The 15,357-nt window shown below is 37.9% G+C and overlaps 1 protein-coding gene across 1 annotated transcript in view; it reads left to right on the forward strand.

The window, feature by feature from the left end:
* The window catches only part of RNF216 (ring finger protein 216), a 157,602-nt gene that overhangs the window by 25,004 nt on the left and 117,241 nt on the right, over positions 1-15,357 (forward strand). The window contains exons 3-5 of the mRNA XM_069486600.1: positions 3,268-3,401; positions 13,045-13,749; positions 14,709-14,785. Of these exons, the coding sequence (XP_069342701.1) occupies positions 3,268-3,401; positions 13,045-13,749; positions 14,709-14,785 (916 nt within the window). The remainder of the gene's footprint in view (positions 1-3,267; positions 3,402-13,044; positions 13,750-14,708; positions 14,786-15,357) is intronic.

Below are 15,357 nucleotides of genomic sequence, written 5' to 3' on the forward strand. Positions count from 1 at the left end.
AGGGAGATCAGGGAACGAGACAGCCAAAAAATGCCTAAATAACTTGTATATCCTTGGTGGTCTGGAAGGTTATGCATACACACAAGGTTATAAACACATTTGAGACAAATAAGAGGCCCTAGCAAGCTGCTGTTCCTTGTCAGAAATTAACGCTTTGCAAAGGCGGAACTAAAAGCTAGAACAGACTTGTAATGTGCCTGAACTCTGATGCATTCTCCAAACCACACAGATCCAGTTGCAAAAAGTGGAAGCATTACTGGCTCAAGATGTTTAAGCATGGCTGTCCACTAAGCTTATGCTGTCCCAAGGGTAACTCCTAGGAAACAAGGCTTAAAAATGAAAACAGAAATTAAAAAGAAAAAAGACCTGAACAGAGATCATCCCCACACTGGGGAAAACAGACTCCACAGAATGAGTCTATACAAAGTATAAACAAAAACAGCAACAATTACTTCTCCCAGTGCAGGGGGGATCAGAATCCACAGTTGTTATGATATGTCATCTTAATACACAGTTTTCAACAAAAAATACTGAGACAAACAGGAAAGTCTGACACATACACAGCTGAAAGAATCCATAAAAGCTATCTCTCTGGAAACTAATATTGGAGTTAGTTGGTAGAGATTTCAAATGCCTTGTTATGAATATGTTCAAAGAACTAAAGAAAACCACATTTAAAGAATTGAAAGTATGATGACAGTGAGTCATTAAATAAAGAACATCAGTAAAGAGCTAGAAATGATTTAGAAAAATAACAAAGCTGGACACAGTGTCTCGCAACTATAGTCCCAGCTGTTCGGGAAGCTGAGGTAGGAGGATTGCTTGAGGCCAGGAGTTGGGGACCAGTCTGAATGATATGGTGAGACCTCATCTCTTTAAAAAAATATATATATATGGAAACTCTGGAGGTCAAAAGTACAATAACTAAAATGAAAAATTCACTAAAGATCTGTTTGACAACAGATCTGAGCTCGCAGAAGAATAAGTGATTGATAGAGATTATCTAAAGAATGAAGAAAAATGAAAAGAGCCTCGAAGAATTTTGAGGATACCATTAGCTTATTAACATATGTGTAATGAAAGTCTCAGAGGGAGAGGAAAGAAAAACAGAAGGGACAGAAAAAATATTTGAATAAACAGTGGCTGAAAACTTCCTAAATTTGATGAAAAATGTTAATCTGTACATCTAGGAAATGGACTCCCAAGAAGGATAAATACAAAGAGATCTACACCTAGACTCATCTTTGTCTTTTGCCTGGGTGGCTGTGCCTTGTTACTTGGCTACATAGGATAGGAGAAGAAATGTAGAAATCTCTTTGCTTACAATACAGACTTTGAATCATTTCTGCTCTCAAAAGTATCCTGTGTTGGCCGGGCGCGGTGGCTCACGCCTGTAATCCTAGCACTCTGGGAGGCCGAGGTGGGCGGATCGTTTGAGCTCAGGAGTTCGAGACCAGCCTGAGCAAGAGCGAGACCCCATCTCTACTAAAAATAGAAAGAAATTATATGGACAGCTAAAAAATATATATAGAAAAAATTAGCCGGGCATGGTGGCGCATGCCTGTAGTCCCAGCTACTCGGGAGGCTGAGACAGGAGGATCCCTTGAGCTCAGGAGTTTGAGGTTGCTGTGAGCTAGGCTGACGCCACGGCACTCACTCTAGCCTGGGCAACAGAGTGAGACTCTGTCTCAAAAAAAAAAAAAAAAAAAAAAAGTATCCTGTGTCATCAATTTCTGTGCTATTCTGGGATTCAGTGTGAATAAGGCCACTTCTGGTTGTCTGTCCCCTCCATAGGCTGTGGGTTTGAGCCTTCTCCAATCTGCTAAAGCACTTGCCACCTGTAAATAGGCTGTTTCTCAGAATTTTGTTAAATCCTCCTGCGTACTAGGAGCTCCCTTCTCTTCTTTGTGTACTCGAGGATATATACTTTCTTAAAGTTCCCTTACTGTCATTTTAGTGGCATTTTAGGAAGTGATGGTGATAATCACTTGGATTCATTCTGCTAGGTTTAACTGGAAGTTCTTTATAATGTACCTATTCAGGGCCTCAGTTCAGTTGGTTACATTTGTCAGTCTAAGAACTGTAAGTAAGAAGCATCTTATCTGAGTTTTCTCAACTAATCTTCACAATTATTTTAGGAGAAGCAGGCAAGGGAGGGGCAGGTCCATAATTATTTTAAGTAGACAGTCTTTTTAACCTTTTTTTAAATTTTAAGGAAGTGGATGCTTAAAGAAGTTAGGTAACAACCCCACTGGCTAATGTGTGCTAGAGCTGAGATTTAAACTCAGGCTGTCTGACCTTAGATACTACAGATGCAACTGTTGTCCCTGGCGTCACTGCTGCTTTCATATAGGAATGAAGTGAAATCATTGATTTTTGATTGCTTTTCAAATTGTAGAGTGCCAAGAAATACATGAGGCATTACCCTTGAGAAAGACATTACAGCTTTAATGGAGGAATTTCAGAAATTGTAATGATGATACCTCTTTCTTGTTCTTCTTTCTTCTTCCTTTTTTTTAGGTCACTTAATGCATTTTCTCTTTATTGCCCATTTTGACCTTGACATTCCCATCAAACTAGACAGGAAAAAATATCAGTTGTATTATCCTGTAATTCATAGCAAGCATGTTCTGTCTTTAGACAGATAAAAGGAAGTAGAGACCTTGAACAGAATTACTATATCTAGGTGGTTAAAATTATATTTAAAAGGAAACTAGGAAAGTTAAATTGCTTATTGTCATAGATGCTAAATGGGTGCTTGACTAAAACACTAAAATATGTTTGCTTAAATGATTCTTAAAGTTTATGTCTAAGGTGAGCAAATTTTAATATTTTAGATGTTAAATGAAAATATTACTGTTTTTGAGTGGTAATTTTTTCAGATCTAGCAGTTTAAATTAAAAAAGTCTTTTATTCCTGGGAGGAATAGAGATGGGTGAGAGGCCATGGTTTCACTTTAAAGAAATTGGCAGTCCAGAAGATTTTATCAAGAGATTTCTTCAACCCTAGTATTAATATAAGAAAAAAGTTGATATTTTGCACATAGTAATTGTCTGATTTTCTTTAGCAAGTCCCCAAATGTATTATTGGCAAAAAACCAGCACAGAAACATGAGTTTTAATGCTTGAGTGCATGTGCTGCTAGTGGGCTATACTAGTAGCCATGACCTTGGCTTTAGGCTTGACCTTTTTCACACCAGAATTGAACTAAAGGATTGAATATGATTGTGCCGGCCTCCGAGTAACAGTGTTCTCTGCCTTTCTGTAGACTGGATCAATCTCAGAGATGCGCCCATCACCATATCTGACTCCTCTGATGAGGAAGGGATTCCGATGCTGGTCACCCCGGCTTCTCAGCAGCATGATGAAGAGGACCTGGATGATGATGTCATCCTGACAGAAGTGAGTTTTCTTAAACTGTTGCAAGTTAGTCTCTGATTTTTCAGCCACTCTGTGGACCTTATTACAGAACAGCTGAGAGCACCTCTGTGCACCTGTTATACATTTCTAAGAACAGCCCCTCTCCATTCCACCTCCTGTCCCCTTAGATTGAAAAGCTGTGAACTTCTCTACCCTTGCTCTATCTGACTATGCAGGCACCAGTCTACACTGTCATAGTTGCTACATTATAATGTATCTTACTGTCAGGTAGGGCCTATCTCCCTGTATTATTGCACATTTTCCAGAATCATCCTAGATATTCTTACACTTATATTTTTATGTTTTACATTCAGCTTTTTTAGTTGCAGAATATAAATAAATATGTAGATAATCAGTTTGTCTAATCCAAAACAAATGTTATTGTTACATCTATAGAACAATTTTTACTTTTTTTTTTTAGACAGAGTCTCACTCTGTTGCCCTGGCTAGAGTGCCATGGCGTCAGCCTAGCTCACAGCAACCTCAAACTCCTGGGCTCAAGTGATCCTCCTGCCTCAGCCTCCCGAGTAGCTGGGACTACAGACATGCGCCACCATGCCCAACTAATTTTTTCTGTATATATTTTTAGTTTTCCATATAATTTTTTTCTATTTTTAATAGAGACGGGGTCTCGCTCTTGCTCAGGCTGGTCTCAAACTCCTGACCTGGAGCGATCCTCCCGCCTCAGCCTCCCAGAGTGCTAGGATTACAGGAGTGAGCCCCCGCGCCCAGCCTTTTTTTTTTTTTTTTTTTTTTAGAGACAAAGTCTTGCTCTGTTGACCAGATTGGAATGCATTGGCCTGATCTTAGGTAACTGGATCCTCGAATTCCTGAACTCAAGTGATCCTCCTGCCTCAGCCACTGTAGTAGCTAGGACTATAGGCGCGCACCACCACACCTGGTTTTTTAATTTTTTTGTAGAGACGGGGTCTAGCTGTGTTGCTCAGGCTGGTCTTAAACTCCTAGGCTCAAGCAATCCTCCTGTCTTGGCCTCCCACAGTGCTAGGATTACAGGCATGAGCCACCACACCCAGCCAGTACTGACTCTTTCTAACCAAGAACAAGTTTTGTCTTTCTGTGTAGTCTAGCCTTTTATATTTCTCAGCCAGAGCATTTTGAATGTTTCTTAATATAAATCTTTTAACATTCTTTGGTTTTTTTTTTCTTGGTTGTTTTGTCTTTTCTCTTGCTTTTGTGAATGGTATCTTTTCTTCCATATTGTACCTTTTAGCTGTTGTTTTTGTTTTTTTAATTTAAAGGTCTGTTGCTTTTTTTTTTTTTCTTTTCTCTCTCTTTTTTTAAGTTTAAAGATCTTAATTGGCTTTACTGTGATTCTAGAATCAGGTAACACTTCATTCCATAAAATAGTGTAAGAGTTCCAATGAGCTGATGAGAGGAGGTTGACTTTAGAGACAGAGAAGGGCTGAAGAAAGCAGAAGCAAAGAACAAAGAGCATATTTATTTGTCCTTTCAAAGTTTTTTTCTTATAAGGTGGAACTGGGAGACAGAACAGTAGAAAAATGACTAGTTGTTGGGTTACTTCAGACTGCCTTTTCTGTGTGAGGATTAAAGCAGAGGGAACTTCATTATCATGCTCATTGAAGGTTTAAACTGTTTGGGAGACTGACAGTTATCTTGTTACCTCTCTTGATTTCTTGGAAGGTCAGATGACAACTTAGTTTAGGTTCAGTGAGGTGGAACTTTAGCATGGGTGACTCTATTTTGGTTTTTAGTCTGGTCTTTTGGGGCCTAGTCCAGAAACCTAGTCCAAAACAATGGCTTCCTATAATTTTTATTTAACAGTTCTCCCGTTTTGAGGCATCAACACTACTCAGTTACCATCATTTTGGCATACTCACCAGCATGTCATTTGTGAGTTATGGTGTCCTCTTCATTCTCATGCATTTCTTTCTGTTTTTGTTGCTCCAGCTGGAGAGAGACCATTTTACCTTTGACAGATGGCTATATGGAAGTATTTAAAACTTTTTGAAGGGCTGGGCGTGATGGCTCATGCCTGTAATCCTAGTGCTTTGGGAGGCTGAGATAGGAAGATCCCTTGAGGCCAGGAGTTCAAGACCAGGCTGGGCAACATAGCGAGACCCCATCTCTAGAAAAAATACAAAAATTAGCTTGGTGTGGTGGTGTGTGCCTGTAGTCCCAGCTCCTCAGGAGTCTGAGGCAGGAGAATTACTTGACCCCAGGAGTTTGAGATTGCAGTGAACTGTGATGACACCACAATGCTCTAGCCCAGGCTACAGTGAGATCCTGTTTCAAAAAAAAAAAAAAAACTTTTTGAGAGGATACGGTATACCAGGGAGACTGGTAGGGTAATACCAAGAATTTGGATGGAGTATTCTCCTTAGCTCTGGTCCTATGAACCAAACCAAGTTAGATAAGGAGTCTACCTATTTTAACCAGATAGTTGGCTTTGCCATACCCAGTGTGTTATGTGCAAAAAGTGTCGTCAGCTGTACAGATTTCTTTCCGTTTAGTTAGCATCGCTAACTGGGTGAAATTAAAGCAGGAAGTGCAAGCTACCTGCAGAAGCTACTGATTATGAAATTTCAGCTGCAGCATTATCCTGTCAAGGAAAAGAGGCATAAGTAAGGAGAAATTAAGAGGGTTAAGAGTCTTATAATAGTCTTATTCCAACGGTTGGGAAAAGCTGTCAACAGCATGAAGTTGGTCACTTCTTGTCTTGGTTCGCAGTTTGAATGTCTCTGGTTGTGGCATCAGACGTTCTCGTAAACTCTCTATGAAGCCCCACATCAGGCTTGAGACTTGTCCCTTGAAACTTACAGTGAGTTGTCCAGCTTTGGCTTATTGGGCTCCGGGAACTGAGCAGTTCTCCTTCAGTGGAGGGTTGTAGCCAGATAATAAAGAAAACTGGAAGAATTCAGAATTCAGAATTCAGTCCAGTCTACAGGTAAATAATAAAAACTCAAAACAATGAACAGGGCTACAATATAATGACAGATGTACTGTATTTTTCTTTTGAAATGTAATTTTTCTCTGTAAGAGTAACCCCCATTTCTGTCAAAGATAATCACATTAAGACCAGTTTGCTTGGTTATTTATATAAGTGCTGCAAGAATAACCACACAGGCGCCTTATAAATTTGCTTTGCTGGAAATTTTGACAAGGAATCTCAGGTTGGACTTGAAAGAAACCTCTCGATGCTAGGAAGGTAAACAAAGGCAGACATTAGATTTTGCCTTTGTATCTAATATCTTGAGGTTTCTGGGCCTGCCAGGAGGTGACTTTTACTCACTCAGTATAAGGCAGGGAACCCTTGAAGCCAGGCAGCGTATGCTCATTTTCAAATGTGACATTTCAGTCAAAGCATTGGTAATATAACCAGTTTCTGATTGTATCTTATTATAAAGAGAGCAGATTCTTATTGAACTTGCACAAAAAACCATATTGCCATAAAAATGAGAATACTCAATAATGGTTTCTGGTACCACATAGGGAGAAAAAGCAATGTTTCAATTTTTGTTTACAAAAGTATGCTTTACCAAATTGTTGGAAGCTATAGATAATTTAAGGAAACTTTTATTTTAGCTTAAAAGAAAAAATAAAAGTTTCCTTAAATTTGGAAAACGAAACATTAAAAGAACCAGCAATGTTTCAGATAAAGCCATGAAAACCTTGAATTCTTTATCAGTTCGTTCAGTCTCACGTAATTAATTCTTGCTCTGTTTGATCTTGGTTAACAGCTAATAGTCTACTGTTGACTGAAGCCTTACTGATAAAATAAACAGTCCATTAACACATACTTGTATGTTATATATATTTTTTTATTGTATTCTTAAAGTAATTTAGAGAAAAGAAAATATTAAGAAAATCATAAGGAAGAGAAAATATATTTACTTTTCATTAAGTGGAAATGGATCATCGTAAAAGTCTCCATCCTCCTCATTGTCATCATGTTGAGGAGGCTGAGGAAGAGTAGAAGGGGAGGCAGAAATGGAAGAAAATCCACATTTAAGTGAACCTGTGCACTTCAAATCTTATTTAAGAGTCAACTGTAGTTTCTCCCCCCCCCCCTTTAGACCATCAGTCCTTAAAGCAGTTGCTAACCAGGCAGCTCTCAGTTTGCATTTCCAAAGGGACGGACTCCCATGTGAAAAAAGGTAGACAACTTAACAGAACTTAGATCTATACATCATTATTTGTCCAAACAACAAAAGGCATAGGTAAAGGCCCAGTTAAGATGAACTGTCTAGGGAAAAGTACCTTAAACAAAGGTAAGGTTTGTTAATGTGAACTTCATTAATTAATTAATTAATTATGTATGTATGAATGAATGACAGAGTCTGGCTCTGTCACCCAGGCTAGAGTGCCGTGGCATCAGCCTAGCTCACAGCAACCTCAAACTCCTGGGGTCAAGCAATCCTCCTGCCTTGGCCTCCCAGAGTGCTAAGATTACAGGCATGAGCCTTATTTTACAAAGAGTATCAAAATAGCTAGCTAAATGTCAGAAAGTTGTATTTTGGAAACTGATTTAGTTCCATAGAGCATCTTGTCAATTTAGCCCTTTGATTAGATTACTGACTTCAGGGCTACCTAAGAATACTGGAGTAGAAACTGAACCATCCCTGGGTTAATGGGAAGATTATTATCAGAGTGTAGGCAGCCTGTTTTTAGGGATTTTCCCTGAAATCTTGTGGGGGCAGTCCCTTTTCCAGTGTCCTGGTTGTTTGCAAGGCTTTTAGTGTACCCCAACCCTGTTTCTTGATTTGATGAGCTACCCATTAGCCTCCCTTGTTTTCCTTGTTCCTTGTTTACCAGAGAAACAGCTCTGAGATTTATCTCATACTGCTACCATTTGTTTTCTTACTCAGTTTCTGTTTTTGTCTTTATTCTTTTCTTCTGCTTTAGTATATTTAACATTTATTTTACTGTCCTTTTACTAAGTTTTTGAGTTATTCATTCTTTTATGTTATTGTCTGGTTACTTATTACCATGTAACATATCACCTCAAAACTTAATGGCATAAAACAACTGCAATCATTGTATTATCTTTCATGACTTTTATGGGTTAGGAATTTGGAAAGAGCTCACCAAACGATTTTGGCTCGGGGCTTCTCATTTGGCCATTGTCAGATGGTGCTGGAGCTGGGACAGTGGGAGACTGGGGAGCCAGAGACTGGCAAGGCATCGTTGTCTTCAGGGCCTCTCCATGTGATCTCTCTCTTCTTGAAACAACTTTAGATATAATTCACTGTACAGTTCATCCATTTAAATTGTACAATTCAGCGGTGTTTAGTGTATATTCACAGAGTTGTTCAGCTATCACCACAATCAATTTTAGAACATTTTATCACCTCAAAAGGATGCCTTCTACCTGTCATTATTAACTCCCCATCATTTCCCTACCTTTGCCCCCCACTTCCCACCCTAGGCAATCATTAATCTACTTTTTATCTTTGTAGAGTTGCCCATGATGGATATTTCACGTAAATGGAATCATACAATTTGTAGTCTTTTATGACTGGCTTCTTTTACTTAGTAGAATATTTTCAAGGTTCATTCATGTTGCAGCATATATCAGTACTTCATTCCTTTTTGAAAAAAAACTTTATTGAAATACAGTTCCCATACCATACAGTTCATCAATTCAAAGCATACAGTTCAGTGGCTCTTAGTATATTCACAGTTTTGCATCCATCACCACAATTAATTTTAGAACATTTTCATTACCCCATGAGGAAATCCTACACCCGTTAACCATCACCTCCCAATTTTGATCCCACCTAGTCCTAGGCAACTACTAATATACCTTTCTGTCTGTGTAGGTTTGCCTATTGTAGACACTTTATATAAATAGATTCATATAGTATATGGTCCTTTGTGGCCAGCTTCTTTAACATAATGTTTTCAAGGTTCATCTGTGATGTAGCCTGAATCAATATTTCATTCCTTTTCATTGTTGAACAATATTCCATTGTATGGGTATACCATATTTTGTTTACTCATCTGTTGATGGCCATTTGAGTTGTTTCCACTTTGGGGCTATAATGAATAATGCTGCTATGAGCATTCATGTACAAGTTTTTGTGTGGATGTATGTTTTCATTTCTATTGTCATATACTAAGAGTTGAATTGCTAGATCATATAGTAATTGTGTTTAACTCTACCAGACTGTTTATCACAGCAACTGCTCCATCTTACATTCCTGCCAGCAGTGTGTAATGGTTCCAGCTTCTTCGTATTCTTGCCAACACTTGTTGTCTTTTGATTATAGTTGGTTGTGTGAAGTATCTCATTGTGATTTTTGGTTTTTTGTTTGTTTGTTTGAGACAAAGTCTCACTCTGTCACCCAGGCTAGAGTACCCTGGCATCAGCCTAGCTCAGAGCAACCTCCAACTCCTGGGCTCAAGTGATCCTCCTGCCTCAGCCTCCTGAGTAGCTGGGACTACAGGCACTGCACCCAGCTAATTTTTTCTGTTTTTAGTAGATGGCAGCCTCTTTCTTGCTCAGGCTCGTCTCAAACTCCTGACTTCAAGTGATCCTCCCACCTCGGCCTTCCAGAGTGCTAGGATTACAGGCATGAGCCACCACGCCTGGCCTTCCTTGTGATTTTGATTTGCATTTCTCTGTGGCCACTGCTGTTGAGCATCATTCATATACTTATTGGCTATTTCTTAATCATCTTTGGATTTTTATATATTCTTTGGAGAAATGTCTATGCAGTATCTTTTTCTAGTTTTTTTTAAATGGGTTATTTATTTTTATATATTCTGAACACTATACGTTTATCAGGTGTCTTATTTGCAAATATTTTTTTCTCATTCTGTGAGTTATCTTTTCACTTTGTTGATGGTGTCCTTTGAAACACAAAAGTTTTTAATTTTGCTGAAGTCCAGTTTAGTTTTTCCTATGTAATTTGTCACTTTTGGTGTCATGTCTAATACATATAACTTACTTTAAGGGCTACTTCAAGATTCCTTACATTATAGAGGCCTCAGAATGAATATAAATTAGTGCTCTAAACTCTTGCTGAATAATGGAAAGAACCTTAAAACACTTTAACTCTGTTTATTCCTCTCCAAACATAAATACTATTTTTGTTATATATTTTAGTTCTGTGTTTATTTTTTATTTTATTTACTTATTTAGAGATGAGGGTCTCATTATGTTGTCTAGGCTGGGCTCAAGCAGTCCTTCTGCCTCAAGCCTCCCATGTATCTGGGACTACAGGCACCCAGTCTGTATACATTTTTTAAATCCAAAATATTTTGTTTTATGCAGTCAGTATTTGTCATCGTACCCAGATATTTACCATTTTTGTTGCTCTTCATTTCTTTCTGAATCTCTAGCCTTAAAACTGAGATTATTTTTCTTCTACCTAAAGACTACCTTTTAGAATTTTCTTTTTGGCAGGTCTGCTGATGCTTTCATTGAGTATAAAATTCTGTGTGGCGGTTATTTTCTTTTAACACTAAGAAGATACTATTATAATGTTTCCTGGATTCCATTTTTCTGTTGAAAAGTCAGTCAGTCTTAGTTTTGTTCTTTTGAAGGCAATATGTGCTGCTACTGTTAAGAATTTCTCTTTGTATCTGTTTTCTGCTCTTTTACTATATTATACCTAGGTTTATATTGTTCAGGGTTTTTAAATTCATTCCGTTAGGATCTTCAAAACTGAAATCAAGCCACTGTCTTTCTTGAATATTTGTATTTTGCCTTCAGATATTGCTGCTTCTCTATCCTTTTCTTCTAGTACTCTAGTTACATAGTTGTTAAGACCACCTGTTCATTGTATTCTTTGTGTGTCCTATTACATAATTTTCATTTTTGTTTATGTCTTATTCCGTCCATTTTCCTATGGCGTGCCTTTCAATTCACTGATTTCTCTCTTCAACCATATTTATTTAAAATATTCTATATCCATCCATTGATTCCTAACCTTAGTTATGGTATTTTTCCGTTCTGGAATTTGCATTTGATTCTTCTCTGCTGAAATTCTTAACTTGATCTTTTATTTGCCTAAACATGCTAATTGTTATTTTGGAATTCATGTCTGATAACTTCATTGTCTAAAACCTTTGTAGGTTTATTTCTGTTGTCCGTTACTTCTCTTGCTTTTGGTTTTCTATTGTTGCACCAAATTCTTTTATGCCATCTTTGTGTCTGAAAATTTTGAGATCCTAGGTGATGTTATATTTCTCTACAGAGGACAACCTACATTGGTTTCTTGAGGAAGAGCCAAGGGCACCAGCAATGTCAAATTCAGGATATGTTGAACTGTCCAAACTGGAATTCAGTTCTTGGGAGGCACATTTCCAGTTTGCCCTTATTTCAAGTGGGTTAGCCCTTCAAGGACTCACCCTAAAGCTTGACATTCACCATCCCCTTTCTTACATGAGATTTCTCAGAGGGACTGTTGTTATCAGTTTGACATACACTTTTCCAGATCTTTTCTTTTGAATTTTAATTTAGGAGAGCAATTGTGTACTATTAAAGTTAAAAATGTATATACTTATATGTCATTATCATTTTTTCATATCTGTGAGAAAGATCTTGTGTATCTAAAGAGGGCATATACAAGGATATTTACCACCACATTGCTTGTAGCATAAAAAGAAAAAAAAACTAGAGAAATTCTAAAGTTTGTCCCTTAGAGAATGGTTAACTATTACCTGTTCTACAAAGCACAACTTTCCCTCACCAGAAAGAGGTAGCTCAATGTGCACGGAAATGGAAAGCTCACCAAGAAATGGCATTAAATGAAGAAAAGCACGTTGTAATACAATACATACACAGAATGATTCTATTTATTAAAATCAGACACAAACACAATCATTTCTTAAAGTATGTATATGTACAGACACATATACACACTTAATAGTTAACTATTCTCTTAAGGGTTTGTAGAATAGATATGAAAAATCATAATGGCATATCTAAGTATTTACATTTTTTTACTTTAATAAATAGTGCAAAATTGCTCTCCTAAATTCACCAGCAGCTGATTGTAGTATAAAAGTTTTCATACATCCTCGCCAGTGCTTGATATTATCCAGTTAAAAAGTTTTCCAGTCTTACAAGGGGAAAAAAAAAATCATCTTTTTATTTTCAGTTTGCTGATTACTAATGAGCTTTAGATTCTTTTCATGTGTTCATTGAACATTTCTTGTTTCTCTGCTGTGTTAGCATTCTTTTATTATTTCCTCTTCTGTGCAGTTGTTTTTGTTCTAGTGGTCTCAGAGGTTAAATTATAATTCAAACTGTATCTCAAGCTTCAGTCAGTGAATAGCTACTTTGATTCTTACAGATACTACAGTGTGATCAAATTTTAATGTTAAGATAAACGAGAACAATAGGTATTATGAAGGGGGAGGGTGTTAGTAGTTTTTTCTTTCCTGTCCTATCTTAGAAGCTCAATGAGGAGGCATAGGAAAGACATTAAATTATTATTATTATTGAAATTTCATTTTTTCTTAGACAAATAGACCTCAGACATCACGACCCAATCTCATCAAACCCGCTGCCCAGTGGCAAGATCTGAAAAGATTGGGAGAAGAAAGGCCTAAAAAGTCTAGAGCAGCATTTGAATCTGATAAGAGCAGCTATTTTTCAGTGTGTAACAACCCATTGTTTGATTCTGGGGCACAGGATGATTCTGAGGCACAGGATGATTCTGAGGAAGACTACGGTGAATTTCTGGATCTTGGGCCTCCTGGAGTCAATCAATTCACTAAGACAAGTGGCCAAACAGAAAGAGAACCCAAACCTGGACCAAGTCATAACCAAGCAGCAAATGACATTGTCAAGCCCAGATCAGAGCAGAAAGTCATAATCTTGGAAGAAAGTAGCCTCCTTTTCGGAGAAGGTGATCCTTTGGGAATTGAGAACCAGTCATCTGAAGACTCAGAGACAGAACTTTTATCAAATCTCGACGAGTCAGCTGGTATAGAAGATGACCAGGCCATTGGAGAAGGCTGCTGGTTAGACCATCCTTACCTCCAGTCTCTAAACCAGCAGCCCCGTGAGATAACAAACCAGGTTGTTCCTCAAGAGCGGCAGCCTGAAGCAGAACTGGTCGCCTTGTTGTTTCAGCATGAACTTCCAGGGCCAGCTTTTCCAAGACCAGCTTTTCCAAGACCAGAACCCCAGCAGGATGGGATTCCAGGCCCCTCGTCCCCTCAGCCTGCCCATCCTCTGGAAGAGTTTGAAGACCAACAATTAGCAACAGATGATGAAGAGCCAGGTCCAGCCTTTGCAATGCAAGGATCTCAGGAGCCCAACTTGGAAAACATTTGGGGGCAAGAAGCTGCTGAGGTAGATCAAGAACTCGTTGCACTGCTAGTGAAGGAAACAGTAAGTTTTATTTTATCAAATCAATAATTGTAGAAACTAAGTATACTGAGTTTTCTTTCATTGCAAAAAAAAAGTTTGTGTGTGGACTTCATTTTCATAAGAGATGTATATCTAGATGTATAGAATAGAAGAGAAACTCTGAAGACATGAAAATGAAATCAAGGTTCCTTAATCTATACTTAGCCCTCCAGGAAGCCCTCCAAGATTCTAGCTGCATATCATGGTGGCCTGGTGCTGTCATACCTGCAGTCTCCACAGTTTTTTCAAAGTCTTTGAGTTGATACTGAAACCCCTACAGCAGGTTTATTGGATGACCTAGACCTATGTTGTCTAATATGGCAGTCAGTAGCCTCATGTGGCTGTTTATAGTTAAATGTCTTACAGTTAAATTACAGGTACAGTTTCCAGTGGCACCAATCACATTTTAGCCTCAGCAGCCACATGGTGTTAATAGCTACCTCATTGGAAAGCACAAAGAAGAGCATTTCCATCATCATACAAAGCTCTGTTGGGTAGCACTGACATAGTAATGCAGGGCTTTACGTCCATCCAGAGTCAGCTGCTATTTGCCGTTGAGTAAGTTCCTTAATCCTGCTTCACCCAGGTGTTTCCTTTGTGCTCTAGGCTGTGTGCTTCTTGAGGACAGGCATGGAATTATACCTTATTTGTGTTTGGACTCCCTTTGTCTGGGCAGAGATGCTCAGTATTTGTTGAAAGAATGAAGAATGGATCTATAAAATAGGGGCAGAGGACCAGATTATTTCAGCTGTCTAGATTTCATCTTCTGTTTAATCAATGAATCTGGGAATGTAGCATTGAATTTTAAACCACACACAAACCTGCTTTATAGCCCTTTTCTAGTCTTTAGTCATTTATATACTTTTTGCTGTCTGGTTTTTATTGCCATTTGAAACCATTCTAGTGAATAAAATACAAATAATGTTCTTATTCCTTTCCAGGAAGTAAGATTTCCAGATGTAGCAAATGGGTATATTGAAGAAATAATTCATTTGAAGAATTACTATGATTTGAATGTGTAAGTATACCACCATGCCTTTTTTCTCTTTTTGGGGTGGAAAAATATAACTTAAATTTTATATAAAAATATAACTTAAAATTTGTCGTTTTTGTCATTTTTAAGTGTACAATTTAGTGGCATTAAGTAAATTCACATTATTGTGCAGCCATCACCACCATCTATCTCCAGAACTTTTGTATCTTCCCAAACTGAAACTCTGTCCTCATTAAACAGCAACTCCTCATTCCTTCCTCTCCCACCCCCTGGTGCTTACCATTCTACTTTCTGTCTCTACGGATTTGACTGCTCTAGGGACCTTATATAAATTGAACCATACATTATTTGTCCTTTTCAGACTGGCTTATTTCACTTTGCACTGTATCTTTTTAATGATCCTGTTTGTTCTAACATTAGTCATGTATAGACTGTTTTCTGGATCTTATGGGAATACTGCATGGTTATGGGATTATGATGCTTAGTTGTTTCTGGGCACTGATATTACCTCTGTTTTAGTCAAGATGTTAAAAGACATTTTCTTTCCTACAGTTACAAAGAGAAAGTGTTCTGCAACCATTCTGCATATTTGTAGA

Source organism: Eulemur rufifrons, chromosome 14 (assembly GCF_041146395.1).
Source record: "Eulemur rufifrons isolate Redbay chromosome 14, OSU_ERuf_1, whole genome shotgun sequence".
NCBI lineage: Eukaryota > Metazoa > Chordata > Mammalia > Primates > Lemuridae > Eulemur > Eulemur rufifrons.